The sequence below is a fragment of the Xyrauchen texanus genome, chromosome 33 (genome assembly GCF_025860055.1).
Source record: "Xyrauchen texanus isolate HMW12.3.18 chromosome 33, RBS_HiC_50CHRs, whole genome shotgun sequence".
NCBI lineage: Eukaryota > Metazoa > Chordata > Actinopteri > Cypriniformes > Catostomidae > Xyrauchen > Xyrauchen texanus.
This window is the reverse complement of record NC_068308.1, coordinates 4,182,302-4,209,363: the sequence shown is the minus strand read 5'-3', so window position 1 is coordinate 4,209,363 and position 27,062 is coordinate 4,182,302. Positions and strand designations below refer to the sequence as shown.

The 27,062-nt window shown below is 42.0% G+C and overlaps 1 protein-coding gene across 2 annotated transcripts in view; it reads right to left on the bottom strand.

Moving 5' to 3' along the window:
- The window catches only part of adam11 (ADAM metallopeptidase domain 11), a 95,037-nt gene that overhangs the window by 1,177 nt on the left and 66,798 nt on the right, over positions 1–27,062 (bottom strand). For both annotated transcript variants that reach the window (XM_052102978.1, XM_052102979.1), the window contains 10 exons: positions 24,388–24,487; positions 19,923–19,994; positions 19,648–19,740; positions 12,891–12,971; positions 12,738–12,788; positions 12,601–12,664; positions 9,587–9,692; positions 8,824–8,943; positions 7,763–7,931; positions 606–720 (listed from right to left, as the gene is read on the bottom strand). In XM_052102978.1, the coding sequence (XP_051958938.1) occupies positions 606–720; positions 7,763–7,931; positions 8,824–8,943; positions 9,587–9,692; positions 12,601–12,664; positions 12,738–12,788; positions 12,891–12,971; positions 19,648–19,740; positions 19,923–19,994; positions 24,388–24,487 (971 nt within the window). The remainder of the gene's footprint in view (positions 1–605; positions 721–7,762; positions 7,932–8,823; positions 8,944–9,586; positions 9,693–12,600; positions 12,665–12,737; positions 12,789–12,890; positions 12,972–19,647; positions 19,741–19,922; positions 19,995–24,387; positions 24,488–27,062) is intronic.

Genomic DNA, 27,062 nt, shown 5'->3' with positions numbered 1-27,062 from the left:
ACCACATAAAATCATTTAAATACGTTCCTCAATTTGTAAAAACAAAGGCAAAATATTTTAACATTATTGCACTTAAAAAAATATGAGCATGACATTTTCTGTTGTAAATACAACTAACCAAGATCTCTGGGTAGGGCTGCACCAGCTGTGCGTATGGTCTCACGTAAGTTGGGACGTAACGTTTTTTTTCTCTCTCTCTCGAAAATGTAAACGAGTGTAAATGTCAACTCAATTTAGGGCACTCAATTGAATATAAAATATAAATGAAATTTAAAATAAATAAAAAATCCCAAAGTATAATAACCCTGCTAATTATTTGATATGACTGCCAAGAGTAACAAAATTATTAAATATATTTCTTAAATTATAGAATAAAATGCAATAACTGCACACCACTTGCTGAATTAAACATGTAACTTTATGGAGGTCATGTAACAACAATATAGCATACTACTGTTAGAAACATTCATTATTGCTTACCACAATACATACTACAACAAAGGCAGTATACAGTATATACTACACAGAATACGATTGGAAACACTGCCAATGAGACACTCAACCTGATAAAACTGAACATGAGAATGATTTAATACGTTCAGAACCTTTGTATTTCTCAGGTCCGTCCGGAGGCTGGGGATCTGGGATGGGGTCATACACACTGCAGTCCTTTCCGGTGTAGTCTGAGTCACAGATACACTTCACCTCATTACTGCATGTCTGAGAATGAGAGAGAAGGCATAGATAAGCCAAAAGATAAAAATACCTCTGCTCACATTACGATAATCAAACAGTCTGGACCAACAGTTGTCAATGAAAAATAAGGATGTCCAAGAAAATGCAAAGGAAATATAGTTTCTACATTTTATAAAGGTAATCTTTTTGTCCTATAATTTTGACAATCTTTTAGGTCAAGTTCAGTCCCTGTGATGAACTTGTGTCCAGTATACAACGTGCTCCCCTCTCATTCAATTCTCTTTAAATTGGGTAAAGTGGAGCACCTTGACAGCCTGCTGTGCTTCAAGAGAGGTATTCTGGAACACATGCTAATCTGCTAAGTGAGGGCCAGTACCATTGGCACCATAACCAGTTATTATTGCCCACTGCAGATGCCATCAGTATAAAAATCAACAGTGGCAACAAAAAATACGTCCCTCTAATCATACAATGACTTTTGTAAGAGCTAAAGAGCAAATAGGATTGGGACCGGGATCATTACTAGGATTCTAAAATTGGCAAAAGACTGGCAGCTCTCAGTTGATGTGGAGAAACAACTAAGGTTCCCACATCATATCATCGAGACAGCCTTGAGGACAGACATTCTCCTGACTTAGGAGTCAACCAAGAATATCCTCCTTTTGGAGCTATCTATACTGTGTAAGGACTGTCTGGAAGAAGCCAATGAGAAGAAGAGGGCCAAGTACATAGAGCTAGTCAACAACTGTCGCAAACAGGGCTGGAAAGCAAGGTGGAGGAGGTCGGGTGCAGGGTTTTTCAGGGAAATCCCTCCTCAAGGCCATCAGTACATTGGGCATAACTGCAGCAATGAGGAGAGCCATCAGCCTAAAAGGCCTCAAAATGGCTTTAAATAAAGAGAGAACTGGGGAACAGGAACAGCACACTTGAATGCAGCCTGTGACCTGATCTACTATAGCTGTATCAACAAGGTGAGAATGTATGATTTTGATAGAGCTAAAACACGTGATGATCCCAGGAACACCACTGATGATGTGTTAAGAAGCATCAAGAGATGTATGTACAGTAAGCATGGAATACATTTGAGTGTAAACATTTTTCATGGTACAAAGTATTTTATTTTTTTTTACAAATATTATGAATTTTTAATCATGGATAACCTGTAGATTACATGGGTTTTTCCAATTTAACAAACTATACCAACCATGCCATGTCATAAAAATGTCAAATTATCTGATATTTTTGGAGACACAAAGTCATGACAGTCTACAACAGGGGTGCCCGATACGTCGATCGCGATCTACCAGTCGATCGCAAAGGCAATGCTGGTAGATCGCACAAAATTTAAATGTACTTTCGTTAAATTGTAATAAAAATAAATATAATGTCTTTCCTTCTTTTAGTTTCTGTCTGACTTGCACTTGACGAGTAAATATTGACCAGGCGAGGTTTTGTTTATTCAGTTGCCATGACAACTAGGTTTGCGCATACGCGCCTTCCGAGGACTTCTGAGAACAGAGCGTGAAATTGCGATGCTACTGCCCGGATTAGGCAAAACTGAATGAAATCAGACAGTTAAATGCCCTGGCTATTGTAATCTATTGTGCTGTAGGTGTTTTGGGTTTAGTTTTAAAACTGAATGATATCAACATTGAACATTATTATATATTAATTAGAAGATGAATTCCATGTAGGGATACATGCAGTAGTCCCAACAAGCATTTTCTTATTTGAAATGAAACTGTGGTTTTTTTAGTTGGTAGATCTTATTGAGTTGGTCATTTAAAAGTAAATCATCACACGACAAAGTGTGGGCACCCCTGGTCTACAGTGTTCCTCTATGTTACGATATTTCCTGTTTTTTTGGTTTTCTTGTAACATGAAAATAAAATTGATTCCTGCATGGTAGTTACACCTCCCTGGCATTTGAAGTGGTGGACAATAGTGTTTCAAACTGATAGGTCTTTTGACAAATAACTGTTAACCAAACAAATTGTGTTACAACTCTCTTTGTCTTACAAACATTTCCTCACTTGTTTAAAAGTAAGCAAACTTGCATACTCTATCTATATCTAACATTTAAATTGCTCAGTTTTGGATATTAGCCGGTTTCACTGCAGCGCGCTGTAAGAGTTTTTCCATAAAACCTTCCAGCTTCACGTGTCTAAATCTACTTCATGGGGATTGCATGCATGTCTAAATGTGCAGCAGCATGTCTTAAATATTTGTCTAAAAGCAGCAGCAGCATGTCCACATGCTAATACAGTATGTCTGCATATGTTCTAGCAATAGCATGTCTTTATACTTACTCTGCAGCAGCAGTGTAGCAGATCTAGTCTTCCTAGCCCTAGACCAACATTCTGAGAGTTGTCATGACTGAACATTGTCAATGTTATAATTTTTACTGTAGTTTTACATTTTGATGGTAAAATGTAGGAGAATAAAAAAATGGAAATTAATGGTAGCATTAAAGTTATAGCCAAGCTCATGAATATACCATTGGCATTTAGATAAAAATTCAAGAATGTTGGCCTTTTTCAATTAATCTAAACCATTGCTTCAAATGTATTGGTTAATTGTACCACCTTCTTGAAAAATAAAACAAAAATACATTGTGAACAATCATAATTTGATTTGTTAGCCCAACTGAAAACAACAACAAAGCAGCAAATCAATGATGGCATTATCCAATGTAATAATGACCAGACTAGTAAGCAGTGGTAGACTAGCATAGAGTGGTTCAATTGAAACCCTGCTCATAAGTGTTATAAAATGTAAATGTGTTTATTTTGTTATTATTGTGTTTGATATGCGTTTAAAACAAGGGCATAGCAGCCACATGGGGGACACATCCCCCGCAGTCTTTAAAAAGGTGATTTTTGTGTCCCACACTTTTCCAAGCTAAATACATATCAAGTCCAAATGGTGGATTTGTATACAGTATTCAGAATCAGAAGGAGCTTTATTGCCAAGTTTACTTACACACACAAGGAATTTGTCATGTTGACAGAAGCTTCCAGTGCAAGAGAATGCACTGGCGCCCAGAAGTTTGGAATAATGTACAGATTTTCGGAAGAAAACTGGTACTTTAAATTCACCAAAGTGGCATTCAAATTATCATAAAGTATAGTCAGGACATTACTGATGTAAAAAACAGCACCATCACTATTTGAAAAAAGTCATTTTTGATCAAATCTAGACATTCCCCATTTCCAACACCTTATCCTTGAGTAATCATACTAAATTGCTAATTTGGTACTAGAAAATCATTGCCATTATATCAAACACAGCTGAAAGCTATTAGGCTTGTTAAAAGAAGCTTAACATTGTCTTTGAGTTGCCACAGTATGCAATAGACTGTCATGTCTTAAGGTCAAAATTAGGTTAAAAATGGCAAAAAAGAAACAGCTTTCGCTAGAAACTCGTCAGTAAATCATTATTTTGCCACAAAATATGATTTCATACAAAGGTGTATATTACAGTATTCAAAGGCAAAGGACAACTGGCTCTAACAAGGACAGAAATAAATGTGGAAGACCAGCTGTACAACTAAACAAGAGGAGAAGTACATCAGAGTCTCTAGTTTGAGAAATAGATGCCTCACATGTCCACAGCTGACAGCTTCATTGAATTCTACCTGCTCAACACTAGTTTCATGTACAACAGTAAAGAGAAGACTCAGGGGTGCAGGCCTTATTGGAAGAATTGCAAAGAAAAAGACACTTTTGAAACAGAAAAACAAAAAGAAAAGGTTGGCAAAGAAACACAGACATTGGACAACAGATAACTGGAAAAGAGTGTTCCAAGTCTGTTGCTCACTTCAATGTTGTTTCGGGACTATCTTGAAGGCCTTGGTTACCTCTATACTTGAGAAAAGGCCAATGAGAATTTGGCAGACAGAATTTGCATTTCCCTTCCCTGGACATACGAGTATAAAGGGAGGGAATCACGCCTCTGTTCATTCAGATTTCTTCTTCGGAGCCGAGCGGTTGTGCGATCGGCGAGCTTATATCACTACTGTTCCACTCACCTCTGTAGAGCATTGCTGTTGGATCTACAGCGCATATCAGTGGCTTTCTCCTTCTCTGCACGGCAGTGCAGCTTTGCCCCTGGGCGCTTTGAAAAACCGGCTTCCTCACTCCTCCGCTCTCACTACCCTCGATGGCAGAGCGGCCCCAAGCGGTCTCTGCCCAGCATGCCATGGCCCCCCTGCAAATCCACCAGGCCAAGGTACTTAAAGATCTGCACTTAGTTCCTTATGTGCTGCAGGAATTGCGCTCAACGATCGATCGCACCCCCTGGGCCACGAAGGTCACAGTGCCCGGTGGAGGGCCGTGAAGGGTGGAGGGCCGTGAAGGAAACCTCTTGCCGCACCCCGCCTGGGCCGCGGTACACACATTGCCAGGAAAAAGAGAGTGGTTCCCGCACTCCTTTGGTCACCTAACCAGCGCCCCCACACACTGTTCTCATGGCGGTCTGGCGCCAAGCATCTATAGTCATGACACCTTCACCAAAGTTGCACCATATTTCCATGTCTAAAATATTTTGTGTTAACTTCAGTGTAATGTGGATGGAAGAGTGGGACCTTCCCTGAGGTCCACTTATAATGTTTGTAAACGTTTTTTTTTGTTGCACCAAAACAGTCATAATTTAGTAATATATGATAATTTTCCACTCTGGCCCTCATTCAAAAACATTTGATTTTGGCCGAGTGCCTCATTTAAACTGTAATGTTAACGCCCACTGTTATGATTGGCTAACATCACACAGCCCACACAAATACAAAGAAATTCATATTTGAAACTCAATTGGAAAAATTTACTAATTCCACAATATTACAAAACTAAATATCAGGTTCACATTTCATCTGAATATATGAAACTGTTCACTCAGCACAGCAACACATAAACTAACAGTCAAGACTTTAAAATAATTTGTGAATGAAACTGGCTACTTACAGATTTGCAGTCAGGTCCAATAGTGTTTTAACTGTTCCATCCTTCAATAACAGTTCCTTTGCAAAGCTTGAATCATATTGTACACACATACAATTCACACTGAAATGTTCTGAACACACAAATGTAATACAATCCATGGTGAAACAATCCTGAACTGACGTGATCAGAAGATACCCGTTTCCTGTTCTTGGGGTGCTTCAACACGCCAAAGCAGAGAAGCTGGTCTTCAAAAGTGCGACAGCTTACATCTTCCATGCCTTTTTACAAACAGGATGGCATGCAGTTCTCTCAGCCAGCAGATGAGTAGTTGAGCTTGTTCTGCTCTTAAAACACGGCATACACCACCAGAAACTCACCAAAACAATCAAAGATGTCTATCTAGTACAAGTTTACCCAGAAAACTATTGAAAATAGATGGAAGCAAAAGCAGATGGAAGCAAAAAATGCATCCTGGACACAATTATGCTCAAAACAGCAAGACACAGAATAGGGGTCTCATTTTAAGATTATAATTAAGGTCCATCTTATAAAAAGCGGTGTAAGATGCATAATAATGGTTGAAGCAGTTTAGCTAGTGCATGTTTATGTAAAAAAAGCATTTAGGAAGGTGTCCTGTGTAAGTCTCCTTTGGTGTAGCTGAATCTCCCATGACAGATGTGAGTGATCTCTCTCCTCTTCACCTTTCAGACTGAATGTAAGTGGGCGAGGCTAAGGGTGCAACATTGTAAAAGTGGGCATTGATGACTTGGTGTAGAGGCCAGAGATTCTATAATTTAATGAGATAACAACCTCTTTAACCATAGGAGAGAGCGCAACGGTCAACTAGCGTGTTACAACAAATGAATGGGGAGAGCTGTGAATGGACATCTACCTGTCGCAAAATGTCCATGACTTCTCTTATAAAACAGCAATTGTATCGTACAAAACTCCAAACATAGTTCATTCCAAAAGGACTTTTTAGTGCAAAACATTTGGAATATTGGTGCACAGGCAGTAAATTCATTAAGTGATGAGCTGTTTCTTCAAAAAAGCAGCTTATTCAGGACACTGAAGCATCTCCTCCACAGACATCCATTAAAAAAATGGCATCTTATCTACTTGCAAATGTACCACCAACAGAATGTCTATTGGACCGCCACATTATGATATTTTATGATAACCTTGTAGGCTTCCCTGTGTAGAACGGTTCTGGTAGAGGCAGTCTTTTACTGACATTTTGGTCATTTTGATGTCACAAAACATAACTTTTTCCCAGTAGTAGTAGCAATATACTTCTTGAGAAAATGAGCTGTGACACATTCAGCTTCAACTAGTTAAAATAGTATGAGTACCATTCTGTAGCTATCTTTGGCCATTAGTCTAAATAAATCTACAAATAGCTAGGCTAAAGGGGCAGTCACACAAAGCTTTGAACATGCCAAAAAATTTAGGAAAACACAACGAACCAGGATACGATGTCACAAGAGAGAGCTTCTTATATTAGTAAATAATACATCACAATTACCAAATATTATTATATTAAAAATGTTCAAATACTGTCTACTCACTTTATTGCAACCTGCAGCTTTAAAATATGTATTCTTTGTGTTGAGCCAATAGGTCAGTCTGTGAAGTTTCGATCTTCTATTGCTCACACGTCTTCTTGTCGTATGTATTTGCAGGTCAGAGTTCACCAAATTTGAACATTTGTCTGAGCTGGCTAAGGCCCACATACTGTAGAAGCAGCAGCAGTACACAAGTCTTGGTGGTAGATCTGCATTATTGGGGGTTGGATTTTGTATTGTCTTTGTGCAGCCTCCGTGCTTTAATGTATATTGTAAGTCTAATTGTGCAGCAGCAGCAGCAGCATTTCCTACATTGATGCAGCATGTCTGTGTATGTATAACTGTGCAGCATCATGTCTTACATGCTAAACACAGCATGTCTGTGTATAATCTAGCAATAAAAATATATTTGTACTTGCTTTGCAGTAACAGCAGCAGCAGCAGCAGCAGTGTAAGCAGATGTTTTTTTTTAACATCTATGTTATATAGTGACTGTGTTTTTTAAAATATAGTACTAGATCCTAGGAAAAAAACAGACAGTATGTCAGTGTGATGTTAGTTTACCCCGTGATCAGAGCACACAAGAGATGATGATGACCCAGGACAGGACGACAGGTTGAAGGTGGTTACAGGCAGACAGCGATGGTCCAGACACATCATATTAGGACCGCACTGTGTTCCATCCTCCACATACCCAAGATCCGTGCCATCTTCTAACACCGCATGACCCCCACTGAATACACACACAAACAATAACTCACCATTACCAGAGAACACAAAAACAAACAACAGCTCATCATTACTAGAGAACACACACACACACACAGAAATGTTTGGTTTCCATGTTTTATGGGGACTTTCCATAAACATAAGGGTTTTTATACTGTACAAAATATATATTCTATCCCCTAACCCTACCCCTAAACCTAACCCTCACAGAAAACTTTCTGCATTTTTACATTTTCAAAAAACATAATTTAGTATGATTTATAAGCTGTTTTCCTCATGGGGACTGACAAAATGTCCCCCACAAGGTCAAAAATGTCAGGTTTTACTATCCTTAAGGGGACATTTGGTCCCTACAAAGTGATAAATACATGTTCACACAAACACAAACAACAGCTCACCATTACCACATAACACACAAAAACACACTGTAAACAATGACTAGGAACAATTTCATTTCCTGAAGGCATCATTTTTTTCTGCTCTTAATATTGTTACACTGCAAAAAATCCTGTTCTTTATTAGCATCGTGCTCTTGTGTTCTAGTAAAAACATCCTAACATTCTTTAAACTAGTAGACAAAGAAGTTTTTGGATGTTTATGTACTTTCTCGTATATCACTTAAACTACTATAAGCCATTGGTAGATCAACTTCCTGAAAATGCTCCGTGGTTCTTTTTTTAAACTTTGTCCTGAGATGTTAGCTTTTGACTCAACCAATGGTGTGAGTTTGAGGGAACAACCTGTTTGTCTTACCAATCAAAGACAGGGTGGATACAATGGTTATTTTTGCTATTCCATTTGGTGACACTGGAGGCAATGGAACTTCACACTGCAGCTATAAGAACAGGCTTTTTAGCACTTTATGTTATGGGTTTCTATCTGGTTTACAAACTAACCGACAGTCCAGGTACTTGTTCTGATGGTAGATGGTAAGACTTGTGATTTCTCCTTGTAAGTCTCCATACCGTGGTTTCACCGTAATATTAGTGCACAATAAAAACCCACACAACACATCCCTGTGAAAGGATAGAGAGAGAAATAAACAAAAACAACAGTTGAACACAAACAGAGATGAAGAAATGAAAAGGAGATGAATTACAGGAAACAAGCAGTGAAAGGGAGAAAACAGGATTGTTATAGTAACATCATGGCTGAGTCTGAAAGCTGAAAAGTCTTTGTAAGCTGTAGGTAGAAAGGCATTTTTTAGAGGTAGGAAGGCATCAGTTCTAAGATGCCCTCATCTAGTCAGTTTGTAAAGACAGCTACTGCAGATGTGGTCTTGGCTGCCAATGAAATTATACAATCCTGTGTGTGTGTGTGTGTGTGTGTGTGTGTGTGTGTGTGTGTGTGTGTGTGTGTGTGTGTGTGTGTGTTTCAGCTGTTGGTGGAAGTTTCAGCTGTTGGTGGAATGATGTCTGCTGGTGTAGTTGACAGCAGTAAATTAGTTTATTGATGTCCAATTTGTTCAAAGTATGATTCCATTTCTACTGAGAAATAAGCATTGTAGTTACTAAACATTTGCTCTTTTATGTCTAAAGCTCCCTTGAATTTGTTTTAGTTTATTTTGCATGACATTAACGTGTCCTTAGGAGTTGCATTAAAAACGCTGCCTGTGAAGTCATTGACTGTCAGCTTTGGGATGCAGCCCATGTGACTCACTGTTTATTGCACTGAATCCAGGCCTGCGAGCTGGGGTCCTGACCGCAGTTGCCCCGCTCTGTCCCCTCAGTGTTCAGCCGCTCATAACACATGCGATCTGCTGCATCTGTGAGCACAGTCAAATGCAGTATGCAAGCTAAACAAGAGATATGTAGTGATAATATATGTATTTGAACTGAATCTCATATAGAAATGTTCAGGTCTTATTTCAGCCCAAAATTAAAAGTAGAAATATATCAAATATTTTTTGCATAAAGTAATTGAAGTTTGCATGTTCAAATAATCCTTCAATACGATGAAGGTAAAAAAGATGCTGTCTAAGACATAGGGTTAAAGCATTAAACCCCCTGGACTATGTTAGTAATAAATAGTTAAATAAGGCAGGAGATGGGGTGGTGGAGAAATGTTAGAATAATTGTCATTGCAGCTGTTGATGATTGACAGGGTCAGATAAACTTTAGTTTACAAGTTCATTATGATTTTTTGCATTGTGACATTATTTTTTTATCAATTAACTGGAGGGGTGCATCCCTCCCGCCAATTCTGATTATTAAAAAGCAAAATAAATCTCTTTCTTATTACTGTTATGAGTCTGGCTGTTTTACTTTTGAGTTTTTTTGTAATTCAATAGGATTTTTATTACCATTGTGCAATAAAAATCATCCTGTCTACACACAATGTATTATTGATTTTTTTAAATCATACCGAATCAAAGGCAGTAGGACCTTCGTCTGGGTCACCACAGACACCTCCAAACAGGGTTGGGGCGCCGTGTGCAATGGGCATGCAGCTGCTGACTCTTGGAAAGGGCCCCGGCTGTGTTAGCATCAAGTGCCTAGAGTTGCTGACTGTATTTCTTGCCCTACGGAGGTTCCTCCCACTAATCCAGGGCAAGAACGGCTTGATCCGTTCAGACAGCACCGCGATGGTAGCATACATAAATCGCCAAGGTGGCGTGCGCGAGTTGTCACATGTCACAACTCGCCCGCCATCTCCTCCTTTAGAGCCAGCAGTGACTCAGATCGCTGCGTGCCACTCACATCCTGAGCAGCGGACGCGTTGTCACGACAAGGTACGCTCAGCGGAGAGTGGAGGCTTCACCCCCAGTCGGTCCAGCTGATTTGGGAATAGTTCAGCAAAGCACAGGTAGTCCTGTTTGCGTCCCAAGAGACCTCCCATTGCCCACTCTGGTACTCCCTAACGGAAGCTTCCCTCGAGACAGGTACGCATTTTCCCCAGTGTGCCTTCTTGCACGGGTGCTGTGCAAGGTCAGGGAGGATGTGGATCAAGACACCAGACAACTTTACGGCCAAAAGTGGTGCTTGTTCGCAAATTAGTGTTCTTCCCAGTCTGAAGACCCGCAGAGATGCACAGTTCGGTCAGTGCTTTCATCCCTGCAAGAGAGGTTGGAGGGGAGGCTGTCCCACCCACCTTGAAGGTGTATGTAGCCGCTATCATGGCCCATCACGACGCAGTGGACGGCAAGTCCTTGGGTAAGCATGACTTGATAATATGTACATCATGCCGGGTACTCCCCGGCCTGAGAGAATGAGGGAGGAATGTGGCAGGGCGGAGGGTGGGGCCAGGTCGTGATTCCACACACCCGGCCCCTAATCAGGCCCTCGAGAGAGATAAAAGCTGACCAGAGACGCCAGTGTAACAGAGAGAGAGATTTACGAACACACAGACTTTAGTGACATCCGGGGCTTAGCCCACAAGAATCTTTCTGTGCTGGATTGCTGGTATTGCGCACAATTTGAATAATTCCCGCAAGTTCCACGTTAATAATAATATTAACAAAAATAATATCTGAATAAATAGCCTTGATGTTAAATAAAACATTATTAACGATACAATAATAATTTTACATTAACCACTTTTAGTGTATGAATCACATCTTTAACTAATTTTCATTGTGAAATTTTTATTTTTGTATTGTTTTATTCAACTGGAATGAAAGAGATGCTAAGTATCTTTTTACGTTTCTGAGCTACTGTCATAACAATCGCACACCATACAAATTATCCTTGTTAAAGTTAATTGTTTCTGATGTACGTTCTTCATCCTGATCAAATAAAGTCTGGCTGGTTCGCAGTTGAGTGAAACTGCTGCTAATTTGATAATGGTATTTATTAAATGCGCTAGCTGGTTTAACCTGGGAAGAGTCCATCTATGGGAGCGATTAGGGATGCTCCAAACAAGTTGACTGTCACTTATGCATGCATTCAAACCTCATTGGTGTATGGATTGATAAAAACAAATGAAGATTAGAAATGAGGCTTATATATTATATATTTAGAAATAAGGCTTGCTTAATAAAACCTCTGGGCCTCCGATACAGAAAAGCTGCACCCCTCTAAGAGAATGTCTAATGATCTTGAGCATGAGCAGCAGGTGAAAAAGTCAAAATGTGTACGTACTGTCAATTAATGCATGTGGGGCTTTCTGATCAGAAAGTATTTACATTTAAATCAGTACATTTGCTTTTGTACTATTGGGCAATGCAGATGCGCAATGTCTGGTGGCCAATCTCAGGAGGTCGTAGCTCTCTTCCCACTCCACAGACCTGGGTTGGTATGGGTGTGAGATAGCTTGATGTGAAGGCCCAACCATGGCACAAAATTCTTCAAACATTGCCCTGGTAAGTCGTTAAACATTTCATCAGAACTGTTTGAGTTTGTACGCTCCCAGGTATATGGAGGCTAGCGGCATGTGGGAATAGCCAATTAAGTCCTCATTATGTGAACTATTGCACTTATTCTGCAACATCTCCTGGCAGCATTTAATGTACAATTACTCTATTACAGCGAATACAAGGTCGTTCAGCTGTTTCATAACACAAGGCATGCTCCCTGAAGATAATGGGCATAACACAGTTGACAGAAATGCTCAATGTTTTGTTTTTTGTTAAGAAATTAGCATAAAAATGTGGAACATTTGGAGGGACTGCTTAGAGATAGTTGTTTTATTCAAAACATTCTACAGTATAAAAGGTGCTATTTCCTGTTACTCACTGTGACCCCAAAGAGCCTGACACTGCGCATCCCTCGTTTTACAGCGGCCCCCATAACAGCGGCCCTGAGAAAGACATAAACATAACATCACATTAGAAAGAAAGAAAGAAAGAAAGAAAGAAAGATTTTTTTTTTACCTGTCCTGCATCGCACATATAGCCATCCAGTTTGTGGACATTATGAGGACACTGTTGGAGAAATTCATGAGGAGTATATACATTAGCTGAAGATTTGCTAAATTATTATGATCATTTTTATTATGATGATGATTAGTGTAAATGTATAATTACTTTATTGGAATCTCCAGAACACGCCTCCGGTACATCACAGTCATTCACTGCATCCCTGCAGACCACCCCTCTCTGCTCATACTGTAAAACACACACACACACACACACACACACACACACACACACACACACACACACACACACACACACACACACACACACACACACTTCCTGCTTTAGTATTTCATCTGTGAGTCCTTCATGTGAAAACTATGCAAAAAAGACAAAAATCAATGATTCTAAATAAAATAAATAAAAAACTATTAAGATTAACCCCAGGGATATGTAGATAGAACGAGTACAGTGATAAAAAAATACAAATCTTTAGAAATCAGTTTTCTGTGGATTATTACAGATATAGCCTTAGAGAATCCATCACATGAAATCTAGAAGCATCAGTCAGACAGGCTTCATAGAATTTAAATAGGTGGCATTGTTGAGAATTTTAAACACTCAATACCAGTTGTTAAAGATGTTTTTCTTTCTTAAGTGTCAGTGATAATCTTTGGATCTCTCATCACAGTTATGGAGAAACCGATGAGGAACAAAGTTTACTTAACAGAAATCAAGTCTAGTCATTTTTGTTTGTATAGCTCTTTTCACAATGCACATTATTTTAAAGCAGCTTTACAGAAGAATGTGCTGTAAATCTTTAAGCCCCCAGTGAACAGCTTTATAGAAAATTATGCCTTAACTTTGGAACATCATACCTTGAAAATACCTAACCCTTGGAATTATTCAGAGTAATTACTGATTACTATTAGGAACACCTGTACACCTACTTATCCATTCGATTATCTAATCATCCAAATGTGTGGCAGCAGTGCAATCCATATAATAATGCGGATACAGGGCAGGAGCTTCAGTTAATGTTAACATCAACCATCAGAATGGGGAAAAAATGTGATCTCAGTGATTTGGGATGGTTTGAGTATTTCTGTAACTGCTGATCTCCTGGAATTTTCACGCAAAACAGTCTCTATATATTAGAATTAGGGCTGTCAATCGATAATTTTTTTTAATCGAATTAATTACATGGTGTCCCGGTTAATTAATCACGATTAATTGCATATACAAATATTTGCTGAGAAAGCCCCTCATATAACAATAATTCAATATCTAAAGATTATACATATTTATATCAATATATAATTATACATAGTTATTTTTAAATATGGAAAAAATTATATATATATATATATATATATATATATATATATATATATATATATATATATATATATAAAAATATTCAGATAATTAAAATGCATTACATTCTTGTAGCAGAAGTGTTAATCATTGTTCCCCTTCTGTCGCTCTCTCCACGTTGTGTCAGAGAAGCGACACTAGGGGTCTCTCTTGAGCGCCGATATTCACCTCTGAACTATGAAAAAGTGAGAGTTGGCAACCAGTATTTGCATGTCCCGCCCCCAGACAAACGGGTATTTAAGCGGCGAAAATACGGGAGTTCATTCAGAAAATTTCTTCGGAGCCGATGGTCGAGGATGCAGTCGGGGGCCATGCCCTGTCTGCTCGCCGAGGGCGTCCTCCTGCGTCTTTCAAGTAAGAAAGAAAGTGGTGCTCCGCCTCTACTAACAAGTGAGTGGGCCCAGCTCTCAGCCCCAGCGTCAAGCTCCCCGCAGAAGTTGGACGCCCATCGTCTCACGGGCCCCCTTGAGGACCCAGAAGGCTCCCAGGCGCCCCTGAGATGACCAACCCAGAGACCGAGACAGTAGCTCCGGAGCTGGTAAGACCACTCCGTTCCCCGGTGGATTGCCGGAAGGAGAATTTTTTGTTAAATTTTTTACACACTATAGAGCTATTTCCTTGTTGTCCCTGGGTCACCTGGCCCGCAAATGCCGTTCTCACGGCACTCTGCTTTCAGGCCTCAACAGTCCCAGCTTCCCGGATGCGGTGTCCCCGCCCTCAGCCCCACGACTGTTCCCCGGCCGGCCGGTTCAGACGAGTCCAGAGGACGCCAGCATCAGACCTCCTCCTCAGTCACGAACCTGCCCCCTGCCGGGTGCGCGAAGCAAGGTAAGTGCTTTGAGTTTATTCTCAGCACCAGAGCCTCGGGACGCTACAGTGCCTCCCGACACCGCATTACCTGTTCCGCACCGCTGCGAAGCCCCGCCAGGTACGTCCAAAATACTCGTCCCCTTGGTGCCCCTAGCACGGAGCTTAGAGACGTGGCTTTCACTGCCCAGGCCGTCACGCTGGCTGCACCGGACCATTCGACTCGGTTACGCAATTCAGTTTGCCAGGTCTCCGCCCCCCTTCGTGGGCGTTCATTTTTCCGCAGTGCACGGCGAACTTGCCCACACCCTGCATGAAGAAATCGCCTCCCTTCTAATCAGGGACGCGATAGAGCCTGTCCCTCCAACCGAAACGAAGAAGGGTTTCTACAGCCCTTACTTCGTTGTACCCAAAAAAGGCGGCGGCTTACGACCGATCTTGGACCTGCGAGTTTTTAATCGGACCTTGTCCAAACTCCCGTTCAAAATGCTCGCCCAGAAACAAATTCTATCTGGCATCCGGCATCTAGATTGGTTCGCAGCGGTAGACCTGAAGGACGCGTACTTCCACGTCTCAATTCGCCCTCGACATCGACCCTTCCTACAGTTCGCGTTCGACGGCCAGGCGTATCAGTACAAAGTCTCCTCCTTTGGAGTCAGCAGCGACTCAAGTCACTGCTTGCCATTCACATCCCTGGCAACCTCAATGTGATATCGGACGCGCTGTCAAGACAAAGCTTGCCCGGTGGAGAGTGGAGGCTCCACCCCCAGTCTGTCCAGCTGATCTGGGACCGGTTCGGCAAGGCCCAGGTAGACCTGTTTGCCTCCCAAGAAACCTCCCACTGCCCACTCTGGTATGCCCTCACAGAGGCTCCCCTTGGGACAGATGCTCTGGCGCACAGCTGGCCCGTGGGGCCGCACAAGTACGCTTTTCCCCAGTGAGCCTTCTTGCACAGGTGCTATGAAAGTCAGGGAGGACGAGGAGCAAGTCACTCTGGTGGCCCTCTACTGGCCCAACCGGACGTGGTTCTCGGATGTCACGCTCCTCACGACAGCCCCTCCCTGACGAATTCCCCTGAGGAAGGATAGTCTCTTGGTAAGCACGACTTAATTGTCAGGTTCCTAAAAGGTGTCCGGAGGTTGACTCCCTCCCGGCCTAACCTGTTCCCCTCCTGGGATCTCTCGGTTGTCCTCACGGGACTCCAGAGACCCCCCTTCGAGCCGCTAGACTCAGTTGGACTCAGGGCCCCCTCTCTCAAGACCACCCTGCTGATCGTGCTCACCTCCATCAAGAGGGTCGGGGACCTGCAAGCGTTCTCTGTTAGCGACACCTGCCTGGAGTTTGGTCCAGCAGACACATACGTGATCCTAAGACCGCAACCGGGCTATGTGCCCAAGGTTCCTACCACACCCTTCAGAGATCAGGTAGTAAACCTGCAAGCGCTGCCCCAGGAGGAGGGAGACCCAGCCCTTTCGTTGCTGTGTCCAGTACGTGCTTTGCTTTATCTATCTGGACCGCACGCAGAGCACTAGTCGCTCTGAGAAGCTCTTTGTCTGCTTCGGGGGACAGCGGAAAGGGAACGCTGTCTCCAAACAGAGGCTTGCCCACTGGGTTGTCGACGCCATTTCATTGGCTTATCACACCCAGGCCATGCCCCCCCCTTGCGGGTCCGAGCTCACCCAGGGGTGTTGCGTCCTCATGGGCACTGGCCAGGGGCACCTCCCTAGCAGACATCTGCAGAGCAGCAGGGTGGGCAACACCTAACACTTTCTCGAGATTTTACAATCTCCGAGTTGAGTCAGTATTGTCCCGTGTTTTCTCAGGTCCGAGCCGGTAACATGCTGATGATCTGGCCGGGTGAATCGCTTGCGCCTAGCGCCCTTTCCCTCAGCCGAGGTAAAATAGTGCGCCTCCGTTCCCAGGAGATCCCATCTTCGGGTCGCTGGTTGACTCCTCCCTAGCCCTTTTGGGTCCGCAGTTCAGCGGAGGAACTCGCCGACCCAAGCCACTATGGGTACCCAATCTACCCTGTACTGGAATAGGTGCTCCACAGGTAAGGCCTCCTGTTCGGACTCCCCCTGTGTGTAATTCCGCGGTACTATCCCCTCACGAGCGGACCCCCGTGTCTCCCTTAGGCAGTTACAGCTGCCTCGGTCACCGTGCTGTACGCTTCCCCCCCCTACGAGGCTGGATCTACCACCGCACCAACTTTTCCACATAGGTCCTAACAGGCCATGTGATGTATTTGCCACTCTTTGCCTCCCCTGCAGGGTAGGTGTGGCCTCCGCAGGGTCTTCTCCCCCTGAAAGAAGGGCTAAGACCCCCTTCCCTCAATGCGTGTAAGGGCCCCGGCCGTAGTTGCTCTATGCGAGAAACATAGAGAGAAAAGAGGCCCAGCCAGGCTGGCCCGTTCCCAGGTTGGCGGCCATCACCTTTGCACGTAAGAATACCTGCTCGCTCCTGTATCGGCAGTTCACGTACACGGCTCAGCGCATGGCACGTTTATAAATGGACCCCTAGTGTTGCTTCTCTGACACAACGTGGAGAGAGCGACAGAAGGGGAACGTCTAGGTTACGTATGTAACCTCCGTTCCCCGATGGAGGGAACGAGACGTTGTGTCTTTCCCGCCACGCCGCTGAGCCGAGCCACTATTGTGGCCGGACCATTTCCGGCTCCTCAGAAAAATCCTGAATGAACTCCCGTATTTGCGCCGCTTAAATACCCATATGTCCTGGGGCGGGATATGCAAATACCGGCTGCCAACTTCTCATTGGCCTTTTTTCATAGATCAGAGGTGTATATCGGCGCTCAAGAGAGACCCCTAGTGTCGCTTCTCTGACACAACGTCTCATTCCCTCCATCGGGGAATGGAGGTTACATACGTAACCTAGACGATTCTCACTTGAACCTTGACTGGATGAATGGTTTTCACCATGTTCCGGTGCCATTCTTTCCAGAGCTGCCAGACAACTTATTATGACTTGGCCACTGGTCCACTTAGCACTGGTGCTAAAATCATGAATTTGTCTCTCTGGCTACCAAGATATCTTCACAATAAATTGGCAGGACTATGGGCAGCCCAGTGTCCTTGGATTGGCACCCATGCTGAATTTTTCAGGGTTTGCATCTTGTTTTCCACACCATTGTGAGCTGTTAATGAGAGTTTGATTTGTCCTCCACAGTCACGGTGTGGGATAAGAAAATTTTGCACTTGGAAGTAAAGTCTCTCCTTAAAAAAGATGCAATAGAGAGGATAATGGTGTGCTACTCACAGACTGGCTTCTTTAGCTGTTATTTTCTGGTCACCAAAAAGGTCAGTGGGCTAGGCTCATACTTGTTTTGAGGTGCTTGAATTGGACACTCAGACAGTTTTTATATAAGATGGTTACTCAGAGACAGATTTCATCTCTTGTCCATCCGTTTGACTGGTTTGTGTCAGTGAACCAGATTTAAATGACAAAATAGCCCCTTGCCACAGGCCATTTGCCTTCAAAGGGGCGGCCTATCCCTTTGGCTTGTCCCTGGCTCCTCACACATTTCCCAAATGTATTGATATGGCAATCACTTCACTAAGGCTGAGCGGCATCTGTGTGTTGAACTAACTTGAAGATTGGCTGCTCTTAGTGCATATAAGTTAACATACAAGTCCAGGGAAGGGTGTTGTGCTGTGCCAAGTGGCCAAATGCACAGTTTTCATGATGAAAAATAGGCTCTGCTGGCCTTCGACGTCCTAGCTCACAAATTGCCAGTGAAATGCAAGTATGCAGTCCCCCCTGTATGCTTGCTACACCAAGTGCTGTACAAGGATTGTTGTAACAGATTAAGGATGGGCAAGGAGGAGGAACCGGCTGATCAGTAAACATAAAGTTTTAATGTCAAACTTTAAACAAACATACACAAAAAACACACACATGCAACGTAGCTATCTCTCGAACTGGCGCCTCTGGCTCCCCTTTATCTCGCTCTCTCACTGATCAGCTGATTCAGCCAGTCACGCCCTCCTCCTTGTCACACTCCTTCCCTGCCCGATTCAGGCCAGGGCGCCACCAGTCTGACCAACTCCCCCCATCTCTGGAGGGAAGATGCTGCCCTTCCAGCCTGTAATTCTCTCTCTCTCTCGAACTGTCGTCACCGGCCGCCTTTATCCCTCGCGCGCCCCCATCAGGCTGATTGGGGACAGGGCATGCGTTGTTCCAGCCCGGACCCGCCGCTCTACGTTTGTCCAATCATTTTGGAGATTTATGCCTTTCCTCATTCAAGTAGAAAGGAGCTGCTCTTGCATGCCACTTGTTAACATAGAAAAGACGAGAGATTTCCAAATATAGCAGCCATTGCAGTGACTTGCTAGAAAATCTTTGAGTCCTAACACAACCAGACTTGGAAAAAGCAAATGAGAGGAAAAAAGAACAGATATCCTTACCATTAACCAATGTCTAAACTAACCAAAAGTGTACTAAAAGCAAATGCAACATGAAACATAAATTTTCTGAAGCATCCATGTTATTTTGTGTCACTTTTATGACACTTTCGGCATTGTGTGTCAGCTTAGGTGTTTGTATATAAAAATATAATTTAATTCTATTTTATGATGCTTTTTTGGTATTTATCCTTTTTAGAGTTTGACAGTCACTGGTCACTGTCCACTTTCTTGTATGGAAAAGAACAGCCTGAACACTCTGCATTCTTTGTGTTCCACTAGAATGTGTAATTGATCACTTTTCACTTTCTTCAAAGTCTTACCTTGCAGCGGCTGCAACAAAGTCCATTGCTGCACATTGCATCATGGGTAAGAGTGCATTTCTTACAGCATGCTCCTCCAGCACGAGAGCATTCCTACGTGCAGAGATGATAAATACATACTTTTAGCTCATCCCGCACTGCACATTCCTGTTCTTGTATAGTTGTACATTTCACAGGCACAGCACACTGATGACCTGATGCTCAGAGTAAACAAATATTGTGAAGCTTTTTTTGGACTTCAAAAAGGACATTTTTGTGGTTATCTCTTCACTCACCACTTGAGAGCCGCAGTCACATTCTTCTCCCTGTTCCACAAATCCATTTCCACATTCAGGGGGATCCAACAACTGTAGCAACAGAGAACATCATGTTACTGCCCATGAATGGCACTACAGGTGGGCCTTTCAGGGCTTAAGCCCTGAATGATTTTATTAAAACCCAGAAAGTTTTTTATTATTTTCTAGGGATGTAAAAAGTACCAGAACTTTAATAGTAAGTCAACACTTCAGTACCAAGTCATCACATAACATTTCTGATAATGGTCTTTCAAGAAAACTTTTTGTCTTTGTAGAAACACTACAATATTAATCTATAGGCTCTACATTGAAACCGAGCAGTTATTACTCCAAACACAAAGCAGTAAGTAATAAATGAAACACTATCTAAGATTAGCATAGCCTGTTAGCTCGCTGGTTATCATACTAATATCATACACAGAATAATACTATGACCCATTCATATAAACATAGTTCTAGGCTGAGCCCCGAAACAGACCCTAGGATAGCCCTTGTTACTACCCTATGTGTTTTATGGCAGATAATCTGTTTTGGGCAAGATACTTAAAAAAGTAGTAAGCTAAGTTACCAACTACTATCAGAAAAATGAGCTGAGCTTAGTTAAGCTAAGCTAAGCTAAAAGCTACCCTTAGCGTGCTTTAAAACTTGGTTCTATTGCTTGGACCGAACCTGAGTTAATTTCCTCCCCCTCCTGATGCCCGTGCTGGTCTGCAGAGCCGGCCCAAGGCATAAGCGAACTAAGTGGCTGCTTAGGGCCCCGGCGGCCACCAGGGGGCCCCCAAGAGCACATACATTTTTTTTAAATTTTTTTTTTTGTGATTATACTGTCAATGGACAATGGTAATTATACAAAAACGCAATATTAAATGCAATATTATGTTAACGGGCTGCAGGATGCAAGCACATTCAGACAGCAAAACAGCAATGTCACAAAAAAGGACATATCCCTCTGGTGCAAAGAAAAGGAAAAAGAAGAAAACAGAGGAAGAGAAAAAACAGCACGATAAAGGTCTGTTAAGTAGCTAGGCTAAGTTATGAGCTAACATTAGCTGACTAGTTAGTTAACATAGCCTATGTAGCATATCTTCTTTTTTAGGAAAGTTTGATTAATCATCCATAAATAGCCTTGACATCTTAATATATTATTAGTACAACATATTACTTAGCAAGTTTTAGATTAAAGTTTTTGTCTTCTGTGTAAAAATAACTTTCCTGGGTATATATTTTTGTAATAAAAATAAGCTTCTGTTCCATAAACTTTGTACTGATAACAACGTAACATTATTTACATTAGTCTACCATTTTGGGGTCTTTGCTATTATATTCCAATATCATTATGCCTCAGTTAGCTAGTTATAGATTAAGAGTTGTTGTTTTAGGAGTACAGATGACTTGCTGCTGTGTATAATAATTTGTGTTGAGAAAATAACATTTTGTCAAATATTCTGTCAAATATGTACTCTTATGAAACTTCCCTAGGAGCACTGTTGAAATATTTTGGAGGTGGGGCACAACCAACGCCACCTGCCCCAAGTTCCAGTGCTACAGCTGATGATGATTTTTCAACAATCCCAGATCATTATATTTATATGGATAAACCATGCCTTTGTTTTTGACAGACAGTTGCATTACCTTCTAATATGACATCTAACATGGCTAGCTTTTATTATTATTTTCATCTTTCATCAGGTCCATCCTCTGCATGCGAGGAGCACTTCCCAGCACGTGCATCCACTAATGTGGTCATCTATCCTGTCAGACTCAGAAAGGACTGATCTGGTAAGCAGAGTGGAAAACTTATATAGGAAATATAAAGGAAAACTTCACATTCCCTGAAAAACCTGATGGCCGAAGCTTCCACTACACCTACAGAAAGTTAATTAATGGGGAAAAAATGTAAGTGGAGCTGGCTCACTTATTCAAAAATAAATGATGCAGTCTACAGCTTCTGCTGCAAATTGTTCTCTAGGAAGTACACAAAAACTGGTAACAGAGGATCAACAGGATTGGGTAAATATAGGTGTGCTACTGTTACATTTAAAACCGTAGAAGGGTAAAATCATGCCAGGCAGACATTGGTATGTTGTAAGCAACACAGCTACAACTAATAAAATTGATAAGGGGTGTGTTAGATTTATAGTGTGCGAATAATCAAGCATTGACAATATTCAATCATATTGGCGGCACCGAGGGGCCCCCAAATCAAATTCTGCTTAGGGCCCCATAAAGGCTTGGGCCGGCCCTGCTGGTCTGTGTTCACATCATATTATTTAGGTCCAGAGGTGTAGTGGTAAAAAAAGAGGTGGGTAAACTATAAATTCTGGTGGACCACGATGTGGTCACCCGGTAAGGTGGGCCACTGCCTACCGGTGTATGTGTATCCTGATGACATCGCTATAGGCTATCATTTGATGGTACTACCAAGGGTATCACTGGTTGTTCCCTCATCATAGGTCACACAATCACTATTCAATTCATACATTAATCTAAGTTCTTGTTAAAGAGACCCAAGAAGGAATAATATGGTTGAAATCTATAAAGTTTACTAAATGACAAAACAGAGAGAACAAAAAATATTTAAGAGAGATAGAGAGGGAGGCTTATATCCAGGGCTTCCAATGCAATGCACTTGTACATAATAATTAGGGATTTGGGATTATTTTCATAGTCGATTAATCTGTTGAATATTTTCTCGATTAATCAATTAATTGTTTGGTCTATAATATGTCAGAACAATGTGGATCAGTGTTTCCCAAAAGCCCAGGAGGATGACGTCCTCAAATGTCTCGTTTTGTCCACAACTCAAAGATATTCAGTTTACTGTCACAGAGGAGAGAAGACACTAGAACATATTCACATTTAACAAGCTGGAATCAAAGAATTTTTTACTTTTGTCTTAAAAAATGACTCAACCCGACTAATTGATTATCAAAATAATTTAGATAGTAAAATAGTGCAGATTAACGACAGAAGAATGAATCTGGTGCCACATATTTTAATTTTAATCGTTTGGGCTAGTGAGTGACGGATGAATCTTGATGCAGTCTGCTGCTTCCTGCTGATTGGTCAACACTGACAGTAATGCAGCCAGGGTTTCCCATACGTTCATTTATTTGTGGCGGCCCGCCACAATATCAACGCTGACCGCCACACATTGATTTTCGATTTATTTTTTACTAAGCCTATTTAAAATCGTATTTGATTGCAGAGAGCCGTTGCGCATTCGCGCAGCACTAGGCTACCTCTCGCTCGTCCCTCTCTCTCTCTCTCTCTGTCTCAACCATAGGCCTACATCTCGCGCTCTCTCTCCGTCAAGGAACACCGCTGCATAAACAGCACTGTCAGTTATTACTTATTAGCCAGCATGCAAGGAGCCTAGCTAATAAGGAGAGCTAAGTTATTGTTAGAATACAGCTGGATTTTTGAGGTCAGCACGCTGTATATAGCTGGTAGTAGTCAATATCGATGCACGCGCATGGGAAACACTGGCAGCAGCGAATTATGAAAAACTTCGTCTTAGGTTTAACAACCTATGAAACTAATAATGAACAATATGAAACTAAAACGACATAAGCTTAATTTAAAATGGCTTAGGAACTATCTATTTAGAGGTGGATAAACGCAATTTAGAGGTGGATAAACCCACTTTGGAGGTGGGTAAACGCTATTTCCGAATTTTGGGAGGTGCGTAAACGGCGTTTACGTGCGTTTAGCCTCCACTACATCCCTGTTTAGGTCTGAACCGCAGTCTGATTAGATCATCAGTGTGCTTTACCACTGCAATTAGGTAACAACTCAATTATACGTTACTGTGTTAAGTGAAGTATTCAAGTTTGTCTTTTTGGATTTACCATGAAAATTTGCCATGCACAGAACAAAACTTGTGTTTGTCTCCCGGGGATGCAATGAATGAGCAACGATGTGATGAATATTAGCATTTATGTGCCGCTAGCCTGCGGATGCATCGCAAGAGATCTGAAGAATTTTAGCTGGTTCCAGCGGTGTATTTGTACACAAGCAGGTATAAGAAATGCATTATACCATAATAATTGCGGTCAAGAGCCTGCAAAGACGCAAATTATACGCCATCACAAGTGCTTCACTTCCGTGATTTGGTACGATTGCGTTCCTATTAGCAGCGAACCCTACCAGAGTTCACATGAACTGTACCCCAGACCACCTTTTTTTAAGCGGACCCATGTGCGGTTCCTGGGTGCGCACCCGAGTTCAGATTTTGACATCCAAACGAACCGAACATCATTCAACCTCTGGGTGTGCACCAAAATTGCTAGGATGGAAGCACCCTTAGAGAAAGTAGCTAGTTACATTATGAGGTATATTTTTTGCTGAAATATTGTTGGGGAAAATTTTATAGTTTAGTGTTTAAAAAACAATCCCACATTTGTATTATTTTTTTCATTCCTAGTGGATGTATCAGACAAACCTTGTTGGGTTTATTGAAGAGGCAGCTCCCTCCTCCCTGCTGCAAGAACTGAATGTACTCTTCTATACTGCACCGTGAAAACTTTCTGGGTAGATAGTATCTGTTAGGAACACACAATATAGTTCAAACTACAGATGCTTTTATCCAATTTGACTTACAATGCACACAAAGTACATTTGTGTATTCCTGGAAATCAAACCCATGACTTTGTGAGCTGTGTTAGAGCCATGCTCTGCCATTTGAGCAACAAGAAATGGAAGCCTAAACGTTTTTTATATTAGGAAGATTGTATGAAGCATCACTTCATTCACTTCATTCATTAAATTCAAAACTCTGCCTATGCTTTATAAGCTCTGCACAGTCCGACATTGACCACGTTTACATGCTCGTTTTTACAATGATTATGCTTAACAAGCTGACAATGCGTGCGGTCATGTAAATGCAATAAACCATGTTGAGTGGTGGTGGCATAGTGGGTTAAAGCACTAAACCGTTAAGCAGAAGGTTGTGGGTTCGATCCCCACAGCCACCAACATTGTGTCCTTGAGCAAGGCACTTAACTCCAGGTTACTCCGGGGGGATTGTCCCTGTAATAAGGGCTCTGTAAGTCGCTTTGTATAATAGCATCTGCCAAATGCATAAATGTAAATGTAAATGTTCCTTTATCAACTTAAAGGCCATAAACATCTTAAGAATAAACTGTCGACTGGTAGATTTTTGCCCTTTTCGCCGATTTCGCATGCCATGTAAACACCTGAGCCAGTGTTCTTACCGGCTCATCCACGTGTTTAGCGCATGCCTCTTCGTGGTTTCATGCCAAAAGTAGAGAATAACACAACTATTTCAAATGTCATGTAAACGCAGATTTCTTGCCTTGTCAGATTTTTTAAATAAGCTGATTTGAGAGAGAAAGTAGCATATTGGTGTGCATGTAAACAGGTTAATTTCTTGGTTATGCCGTAGCTGTTTTCACTCACTCACAAGTAAGTGAAACACACAATCATCTCACATGCACTTTTCCAAGCAAACAGTTGCTCTAGAATTTAATTGTCCCTTGTTTGGTTTACTCACCTTGATGTTTATGCTCCTCAGCACAGCTGGTCTCCATCAGCAAGTTACAAAAATGTTCATATGCATGTATCTGGTGGCAATGGGGTTTTAGGTTTTTCTGTTATGTATTTATGTAATATGATTCTCTGTTCACTGTTCAATATCACTGAATCATTATACTGAATCCAGAAATAGCTTTTCAAGCAGCATTGTTTCACTATTACAAGAGTTGTTGGTTCACACAGATCTTCATGTTAGATGTGAGAAAAGATTGCGTTTAGCCAGTCCATGGCAGCCATGCCACGTGGGCCAGCCAAGTCCAGGTTCATATTGCTCAACTGTTTACAACAGCGTTTGCATGCCATGCATTGGGCAATGAGGATTCAGCATTTACAGTGCATCCAGAAAGTATTCACAGCACTTTTTTTGTTATGTTACAGCCTTACTCCAAAATGGATTAAATTAATTATTTTCCTCAAAATTCTACAAACAATACCCCATAATGACAATGTGAAAGAAGTTTGTTTGAAATCTTTGCAAATTTATTAAAAATCAAAAAACGAAAATAATCACATGTACCTAAGTATTCACAGCCTTTGCCATGACACACAAAATTGAGCTCAGGTGTATCCTGTTTCCACTGATCATCCTTGAGATCTTTCTACAACTTGATTGGAGTCCACTTGTGGTAAATTCAGTTGATTGGACATGATTTGGAAAGGCACACACCTGTCTATATAAGGTCCCACAGTTAACAGTGCATGTAAGAGCACAAACCAAGCCATGAAGTCCAAGGAATTGTCTGTAGACCTCCGACACAGGATTGTATCGAGGCACAGATCTGGGGAAGGGTACAGAAACATTTCTGCAGCATTGAAGGTCCCAATGAGCACAGTGACCTCCATCATCATTAAATGAAAGAAGTTTGGAACCACCAGGACTCTTCCTAGAACTGGCCGCCCGGCCAAACTGAGCAATCGGAGGAGAAGGGCCTTAGTCAGGGAGGTGACCAAGAACCCGATGGTCACTCTGACAGAGCTCCAGTGTTTCACTGTGGAGAGAGGAGAACCTTCCAGAAGAACAACCATCTCTGCAGCACTCCACCAATCAGGCCTGTATGGTAGAGTGACCAGACGGAAGCCACTCCTCAATAAAAGGCACATGACAGCCCGCCTGGAGTTTGCCAAATGGCACCTGAAGGACTCTCAGAACATGAGAAACAAAATTCACTGGTCTGATGAAACAAATATTGAACTCTTAGGCCTGAATGGCAAGTGTCATGTCTGGAGGAAACCTGGCACCGCTCATCACCTGGCCAATACCATCCCTACAGTGTTGCATGGTGGTGGCAGCATCATGCTGTGGGGAGGTTTTTCAGTGGCAGGAACTGGGAGACTAGTCAGAATCAAGGGAAAGACGAATAATGGCAATGTACAGAGACATCCTTGATGAAATTCTGCTCCAGAGTGCTCTGGACCTCAGACTGGGGCAAAGGTTCATCTTCCTACAGGACAACGACCCTAAGCACACAGCCAAGATAGCAAAGGAGTGGCTATGGGACAACTCTGTGAATGTCCTTGAGTGGCCCAGCCAGAGTCTAGACTTGAACCCGATTGAACATCTCT